Source organism: Eupeodes corollae, chromosome 1, assembly GCF_945859685.1.
Source record: "Eupeodes corollae chromosome 1, idEupCoro1.1, whole genome shotgun sequence".
NCBI lineage: Eukaryota > Metazoa > Arthropoda > Insecta > Diptera > Syrphidae > Eupeodes > Eupeodes corollae.
Genome location: NC_079147.1, coordinates 51,602,900 through 51,627,328, shown reverse-complemented (window position 1 = coordinate 51,627,328; position 24,429 = coordinate 51,602,900). Strand labels below are relative to the sequence as shown.

General features: G+C 37.3%; 2 protein-coding genes across 2 annotated transcripts in view; one reads left to right on the top strand and one right to left on the bottom strand.

Moving 5' to 3' along the window:
• LOC129939506 (Golgi SNAP receptor complex member 1) overlaps positions 1-24,429 on the top strand; it is a 261,115-nt gene that overhangs the window by 76,509 nt on the left and 160,177 nt on the right. The gene's annotated exons all lie outside the window — the stretch shown is intronic.
• LOC129939496 (coatomer subunit gamma) lies at positions 1,899-22,993 on the bottom strand. The gene is made up of 9 exons (XM_056047527.1): positions 22,849-22,993; positions 5,169-5,299; positions 4,570-5,094; positions 3,383-4,493; positions 3,145-3,326; positions 2,906-3,080; positions 2,651-2,836; positions 2,431-2,583; positions 1,899-2,360 (listed from the first exon to the last, which is right to left on the bottom strand). Exons 1-9 carry the CDS (start codon positions 22,886-22,888, stop codon positions 2,230-2,232), a joined length of 2,634 nt encoding a protein of 877 aa, XP_055903502.1. The 5' UTR covers positions 22,889-22,993; the 3' UTR covers positions 1,899-2,229.

Below are 24,429 nucleotides of genomic sequence, written 5' to 3'. Positions count from 1 at the left end.
TATGTAGTTAACACAATTTGCGTTTTTCTTATTTAGTTCAAAGCAGAGCTCGAACTGACAAAAAAATAATTGTGTTTCTTTTTGAGCTCTGATCGTTCCGAGCTTCATATACGTGTTTCTTTTTTAGTTCCGAACATGTTCAGAGTAACAGAGTAAACAGAGTAAAATGCTGAACACAAACAATTTGATATTTGAAAGCCGGTAAATTAAAAAAAATCATCGTCAAAACAATAATAATGGAGGAAGAGGCTAGTCGCTCTAGTGCAATGAAAAGACAAGTTAGAAAAAACTAATTGCATATAGCATTTTTATGAATCAAATTTATTTCAGGCTTCAAATGGACCAACTCTATGATAGTTTTTAAATTAATTTGATTAAAGAAAATTTTGGACGTCTTTAAACAGGCGAAATTATAAATCATGACAGTTTAGTGCTCAAGTTGTTTCATAATTAAATCAGAGAGCTCTGAACATACTCTGCTCAGAACTCTATTCTACTCTACTCTGTTCGCTCAGGCTCTACTCAGTGCTTAAATCTTAACTAAAAAAGAAAAACGCCCAATTAAAGTCCAACGGCTAAGATGGCTAGGTCATGTAGAACGAATGGACATCAACGGTCCAGTCCGGAAGGTCTTCGAATAGTTGTTTATCAACTGAGTAAGAGAAACCCCATCCTCAACAATTTGTGAGATCGATCTCATGCAATCGAGCATTTTCTCATCTTTTTGCATATCAAAACTAGAACTTTTTCACAAAGAGCTTTCGTCGAGAAATCGATCTCAACACTTTGAGTTCAAGCTCACAGCTCTACTCACTTTTCTGAGAACTTTCTTAAAGTGATATGCAAACAAAATACAGTGACCGAGATAGGTCTCAACACTTTTAGTTAAAACTCACAGCTTGAGACGAAAGCTATATGTGAGAAAGTTGACCAAAAGTCTTTAACTATCACAAAGTTATAGCTGTCCATGGTAACGCGAACACCTTATAGGATTTCTACAACATAGAGCCCAGGCTTAAGGAGCGGTTTATTCGGCTTCCCGTCTTTTGAGTTACACTAAGGATCTTGCCCTCCAGGTTGGGGGTTGTGCCGTCGGAGTGACTTCCTGACCACGTACAAATATCCTAGTCCAACAAGCTTCGGATACAGACGGTTTTACTGATGACGAACCAAGCAAACGAAATAAGAACGAATTTTTGATCTGTACGTGGGATGTTATGTTACGCTTTGATCTTACAATTTTGTTAATATCATCTACGGGCGTATCAGAGTAATTAGATGGACTTTTGGCAGATTGTTTCTCTAGTGTTCACGGTTGAGTTTTGTACAATTCTTTCCAGAACGATATTGAAGAAGCCGCATGACAGTGCATTTTGTTGTCTATAACCTTTTATAACATCAAATGCATCGGTGAGATCTTTTCCACCTTAAAAGAGCAACGTGCATTCCCCATCGTCATTCTGCATAAAACTGACTAGTTTGACAGGGATGCCAAAACCAAACATTGCTCTGTAAAGCACTTCCTCTTAGATGCTATCATACGAGGCTTTAAAATCGATAAAGAGATGATGGGTATCGATTTGAAGTTCCTGGTTTTTCCAAGATATAGTGAATGGTCAGTGGTGGACAACCTGGTAATAAGTTGTTGTTGTCATATTACGGCAGATAGTTGCCCCTGTAGTTGGCGCAATTCAGAGGGTCTCCTTTCTTGTGTATAGGGTAAACTATGCGGAGATTCCACTCATCGGGCATGCTTTCTTCCGACCATATTTTAGAGATAAGTTCGTGCATACTCCTTACCAAGTCATCTCCTTGTCCTTTAAATAATTTAAAGTTTAAGTTAAAACAACTAATTTTTTGTTTGCTTAGTTTTACATATTTATATATTGATACATTGCTAATATTTATAATGCACATAACATAAAAACGAACGAATAAGGATTTATTTTGGAAATAAATTTGAAAAACCGTTATATTTAACTTTACTGATGATGCATTCGTGTGTTAAATTAAATGCTTTATTTATATTCTCATTTAATTTTGTATATGTGTGTGTGTTTTTTTTGTTTTCTTTTAATTTTACTTTGTATAGTATTCAAAAATTTAAAACTATTTTGAATAAAGATAAAATAACATTGAAGCCTTGAAATTGAGTTTTTTTTCTTGTTGTTTTTTTAATGTGGACTTCTTGAAAATAAAGAATAAAATAAAACGTAATAAATAATTGTTTTATCCTATTGCTGATGTAACTAGCTCGGCTAGAGATGAATCTGTCGTTCTGACTGTCAGTTGCATTGTTACGCCTTCCGACAGTGCTAATTTGGCTCTTACAAGAATCTCATCACCTCCTCTAAATGTGCCTTAAAATGAAGATGAAAATGTTAAATAAAACGAAGGAAACTTTATCATTTTGGAAGTCAATGATTCTACCTGAACATAGAAGTGTATGCGTATGTGTTCCTTCGGCGACCTTTTCCGACATATTCGCTGCTCCAAGCCCAATGAATTTTAATATTGTATTAACAGCTTCTTGCAGGGTGTTGACGGCAGAAAGAGAATAAGTATCTTCAGCTTCAACCCATTCTAAGAAAATAAACAAATTTATATCGTTCTGTTCTAATTCAAATTTTAAGTCGAAGATTATATCCACCTTCGGTATTCGCTGCATCCCACACAGCAGCAAAATTACTTTTCTTTGATTTTTGAATTTGATCGGCAACTGTAATTTCCAAGTCCTCCAACATGTATTCATCATCGTAACCTTCTTCGGAATCTGGTTCACCGGTGGTTGGATCACAATCTTTCACAACAAATCGAAGAGTTGCACCGAATGTTGCTAAAATTTTAGAATACAAAAATTTCTTAATCTATGGAAAAGTTATTTAAAAAAAGGACATTTTTATACCAGCTGAGCTTCCAACATCTTGAGGGAATTCCACAATAACAAATGTTGTCTTAAGTTCATTGTATGGCAACTTTGGGCAAGGAATAACAGCTCTTGTGGTAAATCCTTCTGGAATGGTCAGTTCAACTCGGGCATTTTCAAGTATCTGGTCGGATAGGGTATTAAGGCAATCGAACTAAAATTAAAAGAAAGATAAAAAGTTAAAAAATAACCTTCGCTTAAAAACATCGTAATCGTACTTGGAATACTATGTGGTTTTTGAAAATGTGTTTGACACATTGTACAGTGTATTCGGTTTCACTTTCGGTAAGTTGGATCGGTGCTGTGGTTCTGTGGATGGGGCCAAGTACTTGAATTCCAGGAAGCTGTGCCAATCGGGCAGCACTTTCTTCTTCGCGGGTGATTTTGGGTACTCGAGGTGCTGAAAAAAAATATAATGCCTTTTAAACCATCTTATTATTCAATCTTGAAACTTACCATTGGAAATTAACATGGTTTCGTTGGATACTTCTTCTTTGACGATGGTTGCTTTGGGTACAATAGACATATCAAATTGTTCGTTTAAGTCACCTTGCAAGTGACTAATCAAAGCCTTTTCAAGCAATGGCAGCGAACAGTTTGACCTCTCAATGATGTAACTTTTGTAGAGATCCTGTTTGTCGGATTGTAAAATGTGATAATAGTAAGTGGCACGATCTCGCACCTCGTCGTCTGGGTCCATTTGACAACGACCTAGTAGAACCATGATATTGGCCAATAATGCCGGACACGAAGCCCCGAATTGGGCAAGAGCTGTCACAGCAGCAGCCCTAACAATTGGACTCTCGAGAATAACCCGATTGTAGATAAAACGAATGTACTTCGACGGGTTACTGGCAAATGGTCCCTCCTTGCCCAAAAGATGGAGAATGCGTACAGCCAACGAGGTGTGTTCACAATCTTCGATAAATTCACAAAGATGTGAGAGACCAGATTCTTTGGCGTCGGCATTTTCTTCGATAATTGTGATAATCGTATCAACAATAGACGTTTTGTACTCCAAACCGCCTTCCTCACGCAACATTCCACTTAAGAAATTCATAAGAACGGTATGTTTGCGTGGATATTTTGTGCAAAGGGCGCATATTGCTTGCACCACAACGACTTTAAATTCGTCTGAGATTTCAGCCACAAACGATGAGATTTGCTTCATTAGACGTTCCACTGAGCTTTCAGCTCCAGTTTTAAGTAAAGTGGTTATAGCTAATGTGGCAACTGAACGATTCGAATCAGTGATCAAACCTTCCAGATCCAAGTTGCAAGTGGTCACAGCAGCTGGATGTGTCATTGCAACTTTGTTTAGAGTGCGAACAGCAGCAAAACGTAATGTGGCTTTTGGCGAGGAGCAGAATAATTGTAAAATACTAAAAGCTGGCGAAAGAACTCGAGCATTTGTATTCTTAAGATTGACAATGGCATGGGCTGCTTCGTAGATGACCATTTCACTTTTATGACGCAAACAGGACTCGATAAAAGTAAACATCGGAGATTCGGATAATTCATCACTGCTAAAGTCTTCTTCTTCAATTAACTTGCATGAAATACGAATCTATGAAAAGTAGACAAAGAACAAAAAACAAATAGAACTAAAACTATACAAACATTTAAAGAATATTCTAACTTACCAACATACAAACAGCGTAAGGACTCTTAAGGAAGTTCTTTGTCAATTTATTGACCAACTTGGAAACAGCCAAACGATCAGATTTCCTGATGTGATAAAGCAGACCCAAAGCATGGTATTGCACCATTATGTTATCGCTGTTAAGGGCCTCCTGAGCTTCGTTGGCCCAACGTTTGACCACATCCCCAGCCTGTCCAGCAAGACGTAGGGAGCTGACTAAAGCTGCACAAGACACTGCTGCATTCTTGTCAACAATGCACTGCTTCATGTAACGTTCAACAGCTTGCAACATAGTGTTGTCGGTGATGCTGCACAAGGCGCGAATGGCAGCGGCACGATAAAGATCTTCCTTGCCAGTCATGTCCTTGGTCAAGGAACTGGTTACGATAATGACATCTTCTGCAATTGAACTTAACTCTTTGATTCCCAAATACACCATACGTCGAAGGACTACGTCCTTGGATTGAAATAGCTTAGTCATTGCAAAAAAGCAATCGGTAGCTTCACGAGACACCAAAACTTCACCCTGTTAATTCATTTAATAATAATAATCATCATCATCATCGATTTATGACAGCTGCTGAGAAATTATAAACTTACCTGATTAATTAGATATAAAATTTTAGTTAGAATATGGATACATTTTCTCGGATTGACGGGTGTTTCGTTGAATGTGCGCGTTTCTTGAAGAACTGATGTTTTTTCCAGATTCTGATAGATGTTAGTTTGACCTGAAAAATAGTGTTTTTTTATTTTTATTCTAAGCGACGAATACTCTGAAAATAACCAACTTTTTCGATTACGACCACGACGGGATTTCATAGTGCTTTTGGTGTTTTGATAACTTTCTGTTTTAATTTAAATTTGACTTTGAGGGAATTTATTTTCATAGACTAAATAAATAAATAACGCGTTTCTATGACACTGTGATGTAAGGCAATTTTCTTTCATAAGAAAATTTAGTCTGTTCAAAGGTTGACGATGTGTTGTTGTACACTTGTAACGAATATTTTAAATATACATATTACTTTTAATGATTGTAGATAAGCTTTTAAATAAAGTTTCATAAAATAGTGAATACATATTTAAGCAAAATATACGTCTGTTACAAAAATATATAGGAATCACGGGGCTTAAATTTGAGTGACGTGACAGTGATTAGAACACAAAAATGTAGAAACGGGCTTCGATGCAGAAATCTTCAGACCCAAGGCATCCGAGAAAATTGTATAGCAATTTAAATATTACAAAGTTTCTGTTTTGCAAAAACAATAAGTTCCTTTGTTTTCACATACCAAACCAGCTATTACCTATAGGATATGACAATTGGTTATTAATAGAGCACATACAAATATGAAACATTTTGTTTTTGTTTTCTCATATTATTCAATAGCATACCAAACACAACATAAACTATATCAATATACCCCGATTACCGGGAGGTGCATTAATTTAAAAACAAGAAAATTGGAGGAAAACATCAAAATTGAGAAAAAAGCAATCAAAGCTATCATCAGATACTTTTGATTAGAAAAAAAATTCTAAAAAACGACAATCTGGTGGAAAAATTGGGGTCTCTTCTCTTTTATATTTCATAGTTTTGCCCCAATAAAAGTAAATGGCGATTTTTAAAAAGCTATTGGAAAGTTTTTCAAAAAAAAACATAACATTTACGAAAAATTCATGAAATCTTTATTTAAATCGATATACTTCAATGTTTAAAGATTATTTCATGCAAATGTTGACCTAGATTGTGCCTCAAATAGTCCAACCGCGTATTCCAATTTGGGCATACTCTTTCCAACATTTCATTTCCAACATATTAATGCTTTAATGATGTCTTACAATGCGTCAATTGAAGCGGACTTGTCTGTATAGACATGAGCTGTAACATAGCCCCACAAAAAATATTCTTACTTACTTACTTACTTAAGGTGGCGCTACAGTCCGGGCGAACCTGGGCCTCAACCAACATGCGTCTCCAGCCAGCTCGGTCCCTAGCTAGATGTCTCCAGTTTCGCACGCCAAGTTGGTTGAGGTCCTTTCCCACCTGGGTGCGCCACCTGAGTCGCGGTCTTCCTCTACTGCGCCGTCCCTGGGGATTGGATTCGAAGACCTTCCGGGCCGGAGCGTTGATGTCCATCCGCTCTACATGACCTAGCCATCTAAGCCGTTGGACTTTTATTCTGCTAACTAGGTCAGTGTCGCTGTACAGACCGTACAGTTCATCGTTATATCTTCTCCTCCATTCTCCATCTATGCGTACGGGACCAAAAATCACCCGAATAATTTTTCTCTCGAAGCATCCTAACACGCTCTCATCTTTCTTTGACAGGGTCCAGACCGCAGCGCCATAAATGAGAACCGGTATGATGAGTGTCTTATAGATGGTGATTTTACATGCTCGAGAGAGCATGTCCTTAAGTCCTTAACTACCTCAAAGTTATAGGGGTCCATGGTGACGTTTTGTCCAAGACGTCGTTGTTCAATGTTCTTTTTTGATGACAGCATATACTTGGTCTTGCCTTCATTGACCACTAAACCCATCTTCTTCGCTTCCGTCGCATGCTCAAAAACGCTCCACTGACATCACGCTTTGATCTTCCAATTATGTCAATATCATCTGCGAATCCGAGTAATTGGATGGACCTTTGGAAGATTGTGCCTCTAGTGTTGACGGTTGAGTTTTGCACAATTCTTTCCAGAACGATGTTGAAGAAGTCGCATGACTGTGCATCGCGTTGTCTAAAACCTTTTTTGACATCAAAAGAATTGGTGAGATCTTTTCCAACCTTGATAGAGCAGCGTCATTCTGCACAAACAAATAAGTTTGACAGGGATGCCAAAACTAGATATTGCTCGGTAGAGCTCTTCCCTATAGATGCTGTCATACGCGGCTTTAAAATCGATGAAGAGATGGTGGGTAGGTTTTTTCCAAGATCTGCCGAAGTGTATATATTTGGTGGATAGTGGACTTTCCTGGTCTGAAGCCACACTGATAAGAACCAATCAGGTTGTTGACGAATGGCTTCAGACGTTCACATAATACGGCAGAGAGGATCTTATACGCAATGTTAAGGAGACTGATGCCTCTGTAGTTGGTGCAGTTTATAGGGTCTCCTTTCTGAGATTCCACTCATCGGGCATGCTTTCTTTCGACCATATTTTGCAGATGAGTACCAAGTCATCGACTTCTGCTTTGAATAGTTCGGCAGCGATGCCGTCACCTCTAGCAGCTTTGCTTGACTTAAGTTTAGATATAGGTATCTTCACTTCGTCAAGGTCGGGTAGGCGGAATTGTTGATCTGCGTCGCCGAGGTTGAGTGGTTTTATCTCCCTTACATCGGAATTCGGTTCGTCATCGCCGTTATATAATTTGGAGAAGTGATCTTTTCATATCCTCAGCATCGACTGTGGTTCTACTACGATGTTCCCCTGATCATCTTTACAGGCTTCGGTTCGTGGCTGGTACCCTTGGGAGGTTTTTTTTTAACTTTTGGTAAAATTTACGAACCTCATTCCTGTTGTGACATCCCTCTATCTCCTCGATCGCGCGCTTCTCATGCTCTCTTTTTTCCATCTAAGAAGCCGGTGTTCCTCTCTCCTCTTCTGCTCGCTGTGGTGGCCGTGTGAAACCTAGCACTTCGGAGGCGGCATCTCTGATGGCTGCAAGGCAATGTTGCCACTGGTTTTCCATGCTTAATGCAGGAAGCATAGGACTCCTTAAGAGGTTATTAGAGACTCGATCGGAAAAGGACATGGCAGTCTCTTGCGATTGTAGCCGTCTAACGTCGAATCTTCTCACAGTACTTCCTTGTTTTGGCTTGGATCGGGATATCCGTAGCCGTACCTTGGCTACAACGAGGTAGTGGTCCGAGTCAATGTTGGCCTCTCGGAATGTTCGGATATCCTGGATACTGGAAAATTGTCGTGCATAGATCGCAATGTGGTCAATCAGGTTGGCGGTCGATTGATCTGGAGATTTCGATGTCCCCTTGTGGATATTAAGATGCGTGAACTGCGTACTAGCTACCAGAACGTCTCGCCCCGCAGCGAAATCGACCAGCCTGAATCCGTTGTCGGAGGTAGTGTCGTGCAGGCTATATCTCCCGATTATGCCACCAAAGATGTCTTCTCTTCCTAGCTTGGCATTAAAATCTCCTAAGACAATTTTAATTTCATAGCCAGGGCACTGCTCATATGTCTTCTCCAAGAGCTCGAAGAATATGTCTTTGGTGTCTTCATCTTTCTCCTCTGTTGGGGCATTCGAGCATATTAGGCTTATGTTGGCGAATTTAGCCTTGATGCTAAAGGCGTTAAATCGCATGATCTAGGCGACCAATTGACCGGTCCCGGTCGTAAAATAAAATGTTCACCGAACTCGCCTCTCAATAAGTCCATTGTTATGTGCGATTCACATCATCTTTGAAGAAGTACGGTCCAATGATGCCACCAGCCCATAAGCCGCACCAAACTGACTTTTTCTGGCTGATATTCACTCCAAAATCGATTATTCTGCTTATTTACGTACCCATTAAGACAAAAATGAGCTTCGTCGCTGAACACAATTTTTCGGTAAAAAAGTTGATCTTCGGCCAACTTTCCAAGAGCCTATTTAGCAGAAATTTTACGTTGCAGTAGGTTGTTCGGCTTCAATTCTTGCACCAGCTGTATTTTGAAAGGTAGCACACCTTAGTCCTTCCGCAATTGCTGCGAACGGCGACGAAGCGATAGTTGATGGTAATCATTAAGCGTTGTTCGTTTGTAACACTATTCATGCTTAGATCAAAGACCAAACTGAAGATTTTTAACAGTGAAACCAAACACGAAACGTGCGTCAGCTTTTTAAACCAGTGTTGCCAAAAAGATAATAGCTAAAAAATCAACCTTTAGTTTAAGCTAGGTAGAACATTCACAGATAATGAACAACGGCAATGAAGCACATAGAACATCTTCGACTGCAGAAAAATGAAAGAGTGACCATTAGGCATATAATATAGCTGGGATCACTGAGTGCGCATTAAATATAAAACATGCAAGCGAATGCTCTACATACGAATTCAATAGAATGTCCTTTTGTCTAACCAGTGTTCCGCCAACATTTCAAAGGATAATAAAACCATCCTGAAGGGAGCATGTTATTGATTGCTTTGTATATATGTAATAAAACAGGTGCAATCATTTCTGAGACTACCACAACTTTTTAAAATAGCTGCACTAAAATACCTAAGCTATTGAGAAAATAAAATAGTTTGTGAGAAATCGTTCAAGTCCCTTAATCTCACTACCTGTTCTTATCCTATCCTGATTTCACGCAACCATTTATCGTTGTTAAGCATAAATGACTTTCACGTCCAAAAAAATGCAGAAGACATACAAGTAGCTCTTCGGGATTTCCACAACCCCGTACTGTACATCAGGGAATATCAAAAAATTATGCTCGGATTCGAGGCAGCTTTAGGTAAAAGAACATGCTGAAGGATATTGCAAATTGCATCAGGAACTTTTTTTTTTATAAAGTACTCAAGGCACTCAAGGGAATTTTAATACCCTTAACGTTTACGGCTAAACACAGTGCGAGTATTAGGAAAACAGGGAAGTATGAAAGAGGAGATACCGGTGCAAATTGGTCTTAAAATTTTGAATATTGAAATGGGAGGGCAAAACAGAGTTGGGTAAAGCATTCCACATTCTTGATGAGTGGTTAAAAAAAGAATCTCTTTACTTCCAGTACATCCGAAATTAAGCTCGAGGGTAAACTGATGAGCATTCCTGGAAGTGCGAGTATTACGGCTGAATGGTTTAAGGGCGGGAAAGTATCTGTAAAACAACGAAAGGCATGGAACATTGCGAAGGTGTTCGAGAGATGTAAATGTTTCGGTTATAGTTCTATCGCCTATCATTTTCAAAGCCCTTTTTTTGTATCCTATCTAAAAGGCTCAAACTTGTTTAAGCAGCTCCTGCGAGTTATATTCAAGGTTTTGGACGAATGATGGCTTTGTAAATTACCGCCAGATCAGAAGGGGTAAAACATTTCTTGCAACGTCGGAGAAATCCTAAGCACTTTGCAGCATTTTTGGCAATATTAAATATGTGATCATTCCATAAAAGGTGATCTGTGATACACATACCGAGTACTGACAGTTGATTAGTTTCCTGGATGCAAGTGCCACTCATAGATAGCGACATCAGGGGTATGTTACGCTTTAACGACAGGAGACAGCATTGAGTTTTCGAAGCATTAAATTCTACAGGATTTTTATTCTCCATTGGACAATACTGTCAAGATCAGAATTTTATGAGCTTATCATACGCTGCGAAACGGTTTAATGGATTAGAAGTGACAGACAAGAGATCATTTATAAATAAAAGGAAGAGAGTCGGAGACAAAACGGAGCCCTGGGGGACACCAGTATTCATTTTATGAATTTCAGACTTGAAACCATCCAACACAACTTGTATTGAACGGTTAGAAAGGTTATTTCCAATCCAACGAATAAGAGATTCATCGATTCCGAAAGCAGGCATTTTCAATAAGAGAGCAAGACGCCAGACTTTATCAAATGCTTTTGAAATAACAAGTGCAATAATCTTACTTTCTCCAAAACGATGTAAAGATGTGTTCCACTTTTCGGTGAGGTAAACCATGAGATCCTATTGCTACGAAAGCCATACTGTCGGTCATTACGAAGCTTTCGTTCTTCAAGATATATCTGAAGCTGATAATAATTAATCAGCGTTTCCATGAATTTGAGAGGAAGATTCGCTTTTTTTAGGGACTTTTTTTCCATCCACTCGAAAAGAGACCTGTAGAGTAGGATATATGGAAAAGCTTACTATCTGGCCAGCGGATTTGTGTATGTCAAGGTCTTTCAGTACTCTTTCAACTGCACGAGTGCGAAAGAAGATTCGTTTACGCTCCCAAGGACATGAGGACTCATGACACTCTCCGGTTGCGTCAAATTAACAGTTAACTATGCTGCAAGCAAATTGCCTTTATCGGTCGAGGTCACATAGGGAGTGTCATTGTGGATAAGCTTTGGAACCGAGGATGATGTGGTGTTTCGTACGTTTTTTACAACTGACCAGAAACTTTTACTTTGGGACATTATAGTATTTTTGCCTTAATTTCTGATCATACAAAACTTTGATCGACGAATATGACCATTACAGGTCTTTCTAGCTTGTTTGAACTTATTCCGGTTTTCCTCAGTCGGGTTGGATTTATAACAACGGGAACTTACATCTCTGAACCTAATAACCTCTTTAATGCTCCAACTATGAGTTCTCTTTGGGTTTGATAGAATTCCCCTATTCGGGATAAAATTTCTCATTTCACAAAGAATTAAATTTGTAACCATATCTGCGCTGAGATCGACAAGTGTCAAAAGAAGCATAAGTCAGGCAAATTAACTAGAATGTCAATGGTATTGAAGACTCTTCATGTATCTCTATTGAATAACTCTTACAACGGAGACCAAATAAGAAGATCAAGAAAAAACTGCGATCTTTAGTGCTGTTTCACTTGTACAATGCACCTGTTCACAAAACTGCCCTCGCAATGGCTGCTATTTAAGGAATTTGATCCGAAAAAGCAGTTCTTATCAACTATTCTATTCTTTAAAGGTGCAAATAGATTTGCAGGATCCCAGGGAATTGTGACATTGATCAACCAGTTTTCTTGAAATCGCAAACAATAGGTGGGCGGGTCTAATCTATGTAGAGGATGCGAAGACGAGGAGACGAAAGAGGACACCTTACACTATTTTTGCAAATGCCAAAGCCTACCGGAAAGAAGAATGATGATACAGGAAAATACTTTTTCGAAGACCTTAGTGACGTCTCATCCTTGACACCTAAGTATTTTCTGACATTCTCAACAACTTAATTATACCTTATCAAATCTTTACTATTTCATGCGGATCTACCGTTCTATTCAAATCTAACCTAGGTTCACCTTTAGCAACAAAAAATGCCATGATTGGTAAGTTGAATATTTTTTGATGCACTCAAAATTGTATGGTATGGTGCTTTCGTGATCTTTGTGTAATTCCGCGCTCTCATCCTTTTAAAACAAACTGTATTTATTGATTGCAACGACCATCAATGTTGATTGCTAAAGAAATTTTTTTTAATCAATTTTATGGACTATTGTAGGACTTTTTCAGGCCGCAGCTCATTTAAATTTTGTAGTATTTTAAAGAGGCGCTTTTCAACCGAGCCAAAGCTGCAAGACTAGCCTCTCATTGGGACTCCTACAAAGAATCCCTAAGAATTTACAAGAAGGCACTAAGGAAATCCAAGCGATCTTCTTGGCGGTCCTTCTGTGGCATGATAGAAGAAACTTTTGAAGCCTCTAGGTTACGAAAAATTCTTTCAACTAATCCAGCTACGCCAAGCTGCTTGAAAAATACAGACGGCTCCTAGACAAATTCAAGTAATGAATCGCTGAACTTACTATTGGACACTCACTTTCCTGGTAGTTCTCTTACCGAAACTTGCAACAGTTTTACACGTTCAAGTTCAAATACAACATATCCACAAGGTCTGATCACAAAGGATAAGCTACAATGGGCTCTTAACAGCTTCAAACCATTTAAAGCTGCAGGACAAGATGGAATAATACCAGCAGAATTACAAAAAGCTGCTGATATAATTGCACCAATCCTTGAGGCAATTTTTACCAGCTGTCTTTACCTGGTCCATGTCCCCTCGGCATGGAGAGAAGTTAAAGTTGTTTTTATACCTAAAGCAGGTAAATGCTCCCAAGTCAATTCTAAAGATCTACGACCTATAAGTCTATCATCATTCTTTCTTAAGACCCTGGAAAGATTGATTGATATCCATTTAAGGGCACGTATCGATACAAGACTTTTGTCTTCGTCTCAACATGCCTACTGTAAGGGTAAATCGGTGGAAACAACGTTACACACTTTAGTACGCACCATCGAATATTCCCTCTATCAGAAAGAGTTCACTATGGATGCTTTCCTTGACATCGAAGGTGCCTTTAACAACGTGGAAACATCTCCAATCACTTCTGCACTGACATCTCTAAATGTAGAGAGTTTGCTTCGGGAGTTAATTCATTTAATGCTTACTAGCAGAATAATTAACTCAAAACTGGGCAACTCTTCTAGCAAACGATTCGTTAGTAGAGGGACACCGCAAGGTGGTGTTCTATCCCCTCTCCTCTGGAACCTAGTGGTGAATGAAATCCTAACTAGTCTGGATGCGGAGGGTTTCAGCGGAGTATGCGGACGACGTTGCTATAGCAGTTTCAGGAAAGCATCTTAATATCCTAAAAGAACTCTTACAAAATGCCTTGGACAGACTAATACTTTGGGCTGATCGGTGTGGACTGGGTGTTAACCCACATAAAACCGATCTGGTCTTATTTTCGAGGAGATACAAAATTCCATTTGTCAACCCTCCTTACATTACAGGAATCCAATTAAAATCCTCAGACGAGGCTAAATACCTAGGTCTTGTCTTAGACAAAAAACTAAATTGGAAACGCAACGTACAGAAAAGAGTCAAAAAAGCTACTGTAGCTCTCTTTTCTTGCAAAAAAGCTATTGGTAATAAATGGGGTTTACAACCCAGAATCACGCATTGGCTATACACATCGGTAATCAGACCGATTTTAACGTACGGTGTGGCAGTATGGTGGACTGCTTTAGAGAAAGGTATAAACAGGGATAAGTTAAATAAAGTCCAACGTTCAGCCTGCCTATGTATAAGCGGATCGCTTCGCACGATCCCATCCGCGGCACTGGACACCTTTCTCTACCTTACACCTCTTGACATATTTAGTAAACAAATAGCTGCAAGCTCTGCTATTCGCCTCAATGCTTCGTCGCAGTGGACTAACAACAACATTGGCCACTCCGGTACTGAGAATCAATTCCAAAGCACACAGACTACACCATCCCCCAACTACAATTCGACAGGAATTTCCAGATTTCTATACCTACCAGATCTTTTTGGGAGGATAGGACATTCTTGGAGGATGAGTCAATCCACTTTTACACAGATGGTTCAAAAACCAAAGAAGGGGTTGGTGGTGGTGTGTACTCTGAACGACTGAAATTAAGTCTCTCATTCCGCCTTCCCAATCATTGTGGGGGGTTGTAGGCGGAACTTTTGGCGATTAAGGAAGTCTTGTCTTGGCTCAAAGAAAACGTGATATCAACATCTGATATCCGTATTTTCTCCGACAGCCAGGCCGCTGTCAAATCTCTGGACTCTGTCCCTACAAACTCTATAACAGTCCATAACTGTCGATCATCTCTAATGGAGATGGCGCAATGGTTTAGTATTCACCTTTGCTGGGTGCCGGGCCATAGAGACATTCCAGGTAACTGTAAGGCAGATGAACGCGCCAGGAACGGTACAGTACAGCCCATCCTACCACGTTTGGCAAGTACTGGCATACCAATCGCTACTTGTAAACTGCTACTAATGCAAGACGCTGCGAGGAGGGCAGGTGGCCCAACATCACCACGTGTCAAGCCACAAAAAACATCTGGCCAACACTGGATTTAAAACGTTCAAGGTGCTTGCTCTCTCTAAGCAGATCACATATAAGCTCGATAATAGGTGTCATAACCGGACACTGTCTAATAGGAAAGCACGCCACGAGACTAGGCGTATTCTCAAATGACTTTTGCAGAAGCTGTATGGACGAGGAAGATGAAGAAACGGTTCTTCATCTTCTCTGCACATGCCCTACTCTAGCTCGAAAACGCAAGAATTATCTAGGAGAATTCTTCTTTAACGATCTAAACGATCTAAATCATATCGGTATAATCAGCCTCTCACGTTTCGTAAGGGACTCTAACTGGTTCCATTGAGCTTAGGAGGAAGCCTCAAGATTAATGAGGTATCACAATGGGCCATTAAACTGGCCTAAGTGTGTCCGTTTCCATCTTGGACAGCCACTATAACCTAACCTAACCTAACCTAAAGAGGCGCTTTAATCTTACTAGTAGAAAAGTTGTCGTTAGATGAACTATCTCGAGATGTTCTTTTCACGTTTTGTGCGGCATACTTGTGGATGTTATTGGGCCCTTTAGCAAACAAGATTTGGAAATATTTCCCACGTTAGAAAAATTGGTATAGTTCGAAATTCACCACTGAATTTATTTCTACCGTTGTATTTACATGGGGAATGCCTTGTCATTTCTTTGGTATTATTTTGGTAAAGAAATTAAAGAGAAACGGAGCAATTTTGATTGTTTAATAAATAAACACAATCTTTAAAATTGTAGGATGTACTCAAATCAAAATCAAATAGAACTGCTAACGCTGGACAGCATTATGAAAAAAAAAAAACGGATAAAGCGACGGGCTTCACCACACACAGGGAAAAAATATTTGGCAACATTTTGGAAAAAAAAAATGGAGACCGTGCTATCCGATCTGGCAGACACGCAGTTACCCTAGGGTATCAAGTAAATAGTGGCACAAAACTTTATTGATTCATTATCTTGATAAATCTGAAGCAAGAAATTTTAAAAAGATAATTTGCAAGAGTGTTAAATCTTATTTCCAATTTGGAATCAGGATTTGGAATTATCTAGTAATTTCTTTAAATTTTTGATTTCTTTTTTTTTAACTTCTTCCTCTTCCAGCGCAAGCATTATTTTTTATTATTATTATATATATTATTATATATTATTATTATTTTATTATATTATATTTATTTTTAAACTTGAAATAGTAAACAACACAAAATGTATTCCAAACAACTAGAATTTTTGTTGTATATTGTGCGCGCACTAAAAGGGTTATGAATACCCTTATAATGATTAAACATAGTGCGAGCAATTACGAAAGGAGGATAGGATAAGAAAGGAGAAACCAATGCACATTAGTTTTGAATCTCTGCACATTGTAATGAGTGAGAAATATTGAGCCTGGTAAAGAATTCCACATTCGTTAGATTTGATTAAATTAGATTAAATTCTTTATTTCGATAATAAAATTACATTAATTTAAAGCTAAATATAAGGACATGGCGTTGTTGCCGTCTGCCCGATAGACATTTCAGTTAAAAATAATTTAACACTATGCAAGTTTATTTTTGTTTGTTTTGTTTTTAGTATAAGAAAATTAAAACTTTATTTTTTAGTGATTCTTCTTAACAATTTTCAAATATAACAGATGAATAATTTATTAACTTGGATACAAGTAGCTTTTGAGCTACTACTTGGATAAGCTAAAGCATGTTTGCAAAATTTAAACAAATTTGTCCAACCAATCAGCCCGTTAAGAAAAGTTAAGTTAAAAACTTACTTGGAATAATAGCCGTCGTATTTCTTATGATATTGGACAAACTGCTACGAAATGATTTATATCCTCTACATTTCTTTTATTGCAGAAAATGCAAATTTTGTGAGAGGTCCGATCTATGGGGGACAAAGTTGAGATTGAGGATCTCGACTCTAGCTTGAAAAATGGTGCCGATAGCTTCCGGAGTCATTTCTTTACAAAAATAGACAATTGATGGTTTAAGCGCTTGTATATCGTCGTCGTTCTATGAAAACTCCCTAAGTCCATTTTACGCAAAAATGAAACAAATACACTAAGTTCATGCAAATGACAAAATTTATATTTTTTCAAAACTCCCTAAGATTAACGATGCACAATTTTTAAATTATAAAGAATTAAAACTCCCAAAATCTATTAATTTGCATGTTGATTTCAAAGTTTAATGCAAATATCTCAAAACACAAAAAGTAGACTTAGGGAGTTTTAATAGAACGACGAAGATATGTTCTGCTTGCCGATGAGGATGCACTCTGCAGGTGTTCTAAATAAAGTTTTTCATCAATTTTAGCTATCAAAACCGTGAACATATTTTGTCATTCCTCTACATTATTTTCCGTTAAGGAGAGTACTATATCAACTGTTGCAGCAAACGCGTTTCATTCTCTGAAGGGAGATGCATTTGTTCTGAGCAGTCTTATCAAGATCGTCTTATGAAGCCCATTTTCTCTTTTCATAACCTAAGCTAAATAGTCGTAATGCCGTTTCAGATTCTGAATATGTATCGGTGTTATTCCCTATTCGACATGTATGGTGTACGTAGGTGTAGCGTTAGGCAGTTTAAAAAGTCTTTTAAAAAGGTATCTTTGTAAAGTCTCAAATGTTTCTATTTGAGCGTATCCAAAGGCTTGGACACCGTAACATAAGCAAGTATTTATTGTTGCATTGAAGACTCTGTACTTTGATGAGAGGTCGATAAGTTGGTTGCTAAACAAATTGGGCCACATCAGGTTAGGGCCAGTTTGGCCTCCCTGGTTTTCTCTTTCGCATGATCGCTCCAGTTCAGGTTATAGGTCAGCAATACACCTAGATACTTAAACTCACTCACAATTTCAATACGCTCGTTGTTTATGTTCCATGATTCTTCAGCACGTCGTGCATGCCGCCTAAATTCAAATATAATAACCTGGGTTTTGCTTATATTGATTTGTAAGCCCCAAGTTTCACAATATTCTTTAATGCCCGATCTCTTAAACAAACACTAAAAGCACTTTTATCTAAAAGTTTTTTAAATTTTATCAGGCCTTTAAATTTGGTCAGTTTCGCCAAGCTTAAAATGGGAAATTTTAGGAATATTTTTGTTGAATATACCGCGTTTACAAGGAGAATTGAATCCGAATTGAATCAGGATTTAGCGCCGTATAGACCTGGATCGGATCGAAATAGGATTACTTGATCCAATCCCACTGAAAGAGGTGAATCGAATCGAAAATTTGTTTGTAAACCCGAATCGGGGAATCGATTTATTGGTGTGTGAGGTTTTGCTCGTGTGCGTGCGATAAGTTTATTTCCTCTTGTTTGTTCTAAGCAAAATTACTTCATTTAAATGGAGTATTTTAGGTTCTAAGCTGTATTTAATTTGGCGCTCGTCTTTATGTTGAGAGCATTGTTATAAAATTTGAAATTTATTTGAAATTTATTCACGTAGCAGTACGCACACAAATAAAACCCAAATGCATTTCGATTCCATTTGAATTCGATTCCTCGATTCAGTGCCACCATATACCTGGATCGAAATCTCAATTCGATTCGATTCCTCGATCTCATCTTGTAACCAGGGTAATAGAGTCCTCTTCACAACCCTGTAAAAATAAAACCCCTTTTTTCTTTCTATTAAGCGAATTGTGTGAGAAAAAAAGAGAAAGCATTATATGTTGACATAAATGACAAGAATCGCGAAATACAACAGTATAAACTTCTTCAAAATAAAAAACAACCGTTTCAGTTATCGTGTCGTTCAAAAATTAAACATGAAAACTAATTTTAATAAAAGAGAACGAGGAACAAAATTATACGGAGGCGGAAAATAATGGTCTAATAGGTATTGTTGCCCAATTTAGGAACATAATTAAAAATAAAGCCACAGATGGGGTAACTGTAGATAAAAAACAAGCAAAACTTGGCAGGAGATATCAAATATCTTTAACTCCACTGTAGGAACCTCGGGGCAAAAGGACTTTTGTTCAGTTAGGAAGCCCAAGAAAAAAATGTTCACTCATAAGGAAAGAACCAAAAGAATTTCAACACTCAAAACTTGAAGGCAAAATTTGTTTTTCTTTCAAAAACATAAAGACATTTGAGCAGCAGTTACATTAACGTTTCTCAAAGGTAAATTCACTAGAATCCAAGTTTTATGTGCTATGATTTATAAATAGTATATAATTATATACCAACATATGTACCTTCCTAGAACTCAAAACTTGTTTGATGATATTTTTATTTCTACAGACCGAAATCTATAAAACTGGTGGTGGACCAACAACTTCAGCCCAGAGTTGCCCTTAAGAAAAAATCGCTGGAATGGGGGATTGCAGTTCACACCCGAAGACAACATGTACGATTTCAATGCGGATTTTAATAGCAAAGTAGAAAGCGATTCCGTTGATGTACTTCCGGAGTACTTGGAAGATTCCACATAGTTACTCCGTCGAACGATAATAGTGAAATTATTGCGTTATCGCCACCTGCTCCATCAACTTCAAAGAACTTCGTTGAAAAAGCAAAAGGAAGAATGACCAAAAAGGTCGGAACCAACATTCACAAATGTGATGAAATTTGTTCTGTTAACAAAAAAAAAATTGGAGAAGGAGCTAGGGATCCTTGAAGTAGAGCTTAAATTCAAGGAGATCGAGTTTCAACTGAAAGAAAAAGAACTATACAAACAAGCTCGCCAATAGTTTCATATTATGTACGTACATATATCCAAAAATAAAGATACCTATTTATATATTGCGTTTATCTCAAAAGTTTTTTTAAATTTTTTTAAAGAAAAGAACCAATATTACATACGAAACGTGTTCAAATGCGTTTAGCCGTTGAAAAATGTATCTACTAGTTGGATCCGTGCTGCAGTATTGTTTTCGTTTGCGATTTGTAATTCAAAGTTTGTAAAAGCTGGTACTAATACTTCTGCATCATTTGGATGCTCTTCGCGTCTCTAATTTCAATACAGATATTATGCAAAACTGTTGTTGCAACAATGACTGTCATTATTGTTTTTATTTCTATGCGCATACCGATAAAAAGGCACGGAAAACGCCTTTTCCAAACCCCAAAAGCTCTTTCAATTACATTTCTAGTTTTTATTTGAGATTTGTTGTAGGCAGGAAATCGTCAAAAATATTAGCATCATGCCCACTTCCTGGCCATCGTGCCACAACATCAATGAATTTCAAATAACTGTCGGAGTAGGAAGTGTAATAAATTGCGGTCTCATTAATGCTATATGGTGGCTTACTCTTCGATGCGGCAAACAATTGATTTTGAGATATTAAACATATTTCCGACGCATATTTGGAAAGACCCTGTGGCATAAAATCTTAAAGTAATAAGCATTTGATTTAATGCACTGACAGGTTTATTTCGGTTAGTTTTATGCTCCAAATGATGACCAAACAAACTCAACAACTGATCCACAGATGCTTTGGAAAGTCGAAACCTCATTTTAAAGTCAATATCATCATAATCAGAAAATGGATTCTTGTGAACGCGGAATACTCTTGAACGGCGAATAACTATTTGTTGTTCTTCTTTGTCAGATGAAGATGAACAATCTAATATTCTTATTAAAAATTTAAATAATAAAAATAGTATTATAAATAGTAATAAATTGAATTTGTTTACCTTATCAATCTATATCTCCAAATATTGAGAATACAAATTTTACAAAACAAAATATCAGCCGTCAATCTGTCATATTAATTTTTTAATGACACTTTTAAAATTTAGTGAGCCAAAAATGGGCATTTAGTTTTAAAAGGTGTTTAAAAGCTTTTTTAATTTAAAAACGCTTGGTGAAACCAAAATATCCCATTTTACAGTTTAAAATCCTGTTAAACGTTTAAAAGTTGTTTATGAAATTGGGCATAAGTCTATTGATTTGCAGTTGTAAAGAAAATGGGTTATCCGCCAGAAGTACCAGATCATCTGCATACATTAAAACTTCAATCAAAGATTCGCCAAATATTACAGCTCCCGGTAGGATTTCACAAACCGCATCAATATAAAGTGCAAACAAAATGGGACTTAGAACACATCCTTGGGGAACTCCTGCCGCTGTCTCAAAACATTCGTTTAGTGCGGCTAAGGAAATAATGTCTGTACTTAACAGTATGTCCGAAATTGGGCTCATGGGTATACTGATGGACATTCCTAGCAGTACGGGTGGTTGAATTGTTTAAGGGGAGAAATGTAACTGGCCATTTCAATAGAGCATTGCTTATGAAAATAACGATAAAACAACGACGGGCATGAAACCTTGCGGAGGTGTTCAAGAGAAGCAAATGTCTCGGTAAGAGAACGATCTCAAATACAATGGTCAAAACAGTGTTTAGAAGTGGGGGGATTTTGTCGTTTTTCTTAACTAACCAAGCGGAGAAGTTCGTTAAGAGAACGGTACTTATCAGACAAGTTTTATATGAACAAAATACTTAGAATGCTGGTTCTTAAAAATAGAAAGTACTAATGAGGGATAGGCCCGTAGTAGTACCCGTAGCGTGATGGTTAGTGCGTTGGACTGTCATGCAAGGCGTCTTGGGTTCAATCCCTGCCTGTGCCACCTTTATAAAAAAAAGTTTTCACGGGTACTGCCTCTTGCGAGGAATTGACAAATCCTCCAAGAGTAATTCTTGTCAAGAAAAGTGCTTTCTCAAAATTAGCCGTTCGGATTCGGCATATAAACTGTAGGCCCCTTCCATATCTGTAAAAATTACTCGCACACAGGAATGGTTGAGAGTTGTAAATCGCTAGGCCCTGGTTCTTCATGGACAGTTGCGCCACCTAATTTATTTTATAATGCTGGATAGGCACTTAAACGAGAGGAACCCCAGGACTATATACAGTTATATCGATGGTACATGCCAACAAAAACAAGAAATATCTGCAGTTTTCATTAATATGTGCAGCTAATTTATTGAAAATGAAAATGGATTGAATACAAGTCGACGTTTTTTTGAAAAAAATCATGGAATGCCACTTTTCCTTGGTTTGCATTGGCAATCATAAGGAAGCAAAGTTAAATATCTAGACAAATGTTTTCCCGGATTGATTTCAATGATCGTTTAACTGGGCCTTAAGCAAACAGTAAAGAGGGGTCAGTTTTATGCTTAAATATCACATTTAACACTATTCATAACTGAAGAATATTTGTTGTACTTTTTGAGAACGATTAGGTGGATCACTTAAGACACTATACCCAGTACTAGGTGCACACTCCTTAAATCTTCTTTAAAAGCGATGAATTTTTTTAAACACCATTGTGTTCGACTACACTTTTATATTGGATTTTGTCAAATTCTATTTCTTTTATTTTGTAGCATTTACTACAAACCAAACTTTGTTGTTAGACGAGGAAGAAGCTGTTTGCGTTCTTTGAGATAAGAAAAAATCTATACATTTTTGTAATACACTGAACAAGTGAAATTTATGCCACAAGACGAGAATTCACGAAGCACATATTCCCAAGGCGATTTGAGGTGTGTGCAACTATGTGGGCAAAACTTAGACACCAATGAAAACGTGAAAATAAACTATTTACATGCTTTTAAAGTCTTCACTCTTGTTTATCATTATTTTCAAATTGAATAATACGATTTTTCTTCGAAATACATTTTGCAATAAATCGCCAACCAAAAAGAAAAACATAGAAAAACTAGACAGACGAAAAAAAACAAGAAAGAAACCCGGTCCGTAATAGAAAATGTAATTGAGAATTTGTTTCAGAACTTACCCTCATCCTCGTCTTCTTTTTCACGTCGGAAGTTGCCCATTTTGTTGATTGATTTTCTTAAATTGGATTAAGTCCTAAAAAATGAATTTATAAGAAATAATTCAAGATTAAAATTAATATTTCTTTCTTGCACTGGCACCAAATAAATTACACGTCACAAACTCACAGTGGCTGGAAAATGTCAAACGGAACGGAGGAATGATGACATTTCTATGTGGAGTTGGCGGCGAATTGTACACAGAAGACAGAAGCGAATTCATTTTTAAAGGCGAAAGTGCTGTCAGTTTTGTGAATTCCCAATATTTATAACAGTTTGGAAGTCAGAGGTGCTATCTAAATTTTATTTATAACACTACGTTTATAGCGACAGAAAAATTGATATACGGCCTAACTTTTTCTTACCTTCTTTTATTTCTAAAATATAAGAAATGTTCGTGGAATAGTGAAAAATCTCTATTGAACTTATAACCCAGATTATTTTATTTCAGCGTAAAGACAATGTAAAATACAGTATGGGTGTTGTTTCATTTTGTATAAAGAGAAGGTTAATTTGCAGCGGTGTGGTTGATTTACTTGTATCTGCGTTTGATTTCTGCAAAATAGGATGCTACATATAAATATACTATTTGTGAGATAAAGATGCGATGATCTTGCATTTAGGAAGTTTTTTTCAGATGCAAATACATATAGACCCACTTGTAGTTATTGTTGGAATGTATTTGAATTTATTTGCCTTGGGCTAATTTAAAATCAACTCCAAAAAAGAAAAATCGTTTTTAGTAGGGTTGTGACCGAACGGGACCGCGGCAGTCTATCAGTCATAAACGCTGTAAAAAATCCTCATCACAATACTGTCATAATTAACAAGATCCAAGGCTATCTTATCAGCAAACCAAACAAATTGAAACTTATGTGGGTACCTAGCCATATGGGTATAAAGGGTAATGAGCTAGCATATTTGTCTGCCACGCAGACCCATCATGATCCCGTCTACTATTTTGAACCTACCACCAAACTCAATCTATTACGCTACATACAAAAAGCTTTAACTTAAATGCTTATCCGACTTTAGAGATTACAACCACCATTATTCAACAATCAACGCGGAGAAACTCTTTGCTGTCACCACACCAAAAACCACGAACCAAGACTTCGACTTGGTCATACAGTTAGTACACGCCAGCACCTCCTTCGTAATGAAGATCCACTTACTTATTCGTATTGTAACACTCGCATCCCCACTCGCCCAGCTACAGCAACGATTATAAGCACCACACTAAATTTAAATTATTTAACTAACAATTAGTTCTTTTTTTCTATTTAGTTAAGTTTACCTAAGAGCCGGAAGTCTTGTAACTTGTGCTCGTTTTTTGTTAATTAGCATTATAATTTTAATTATATGTTAATAAATTATAATAATAATTATTTCACTTTCAGGTGCCAATCTTTATAAATATTTTATTTGTAAAATTGCAAGGAGAATTTTTTTGGAAAATGCACTTATAACAAAGTATTAACAAATTTTCAACTAGTCCTGCAGATTTTAACGTGAATTTTTAGCAGAAATGGACTGTAAATCAT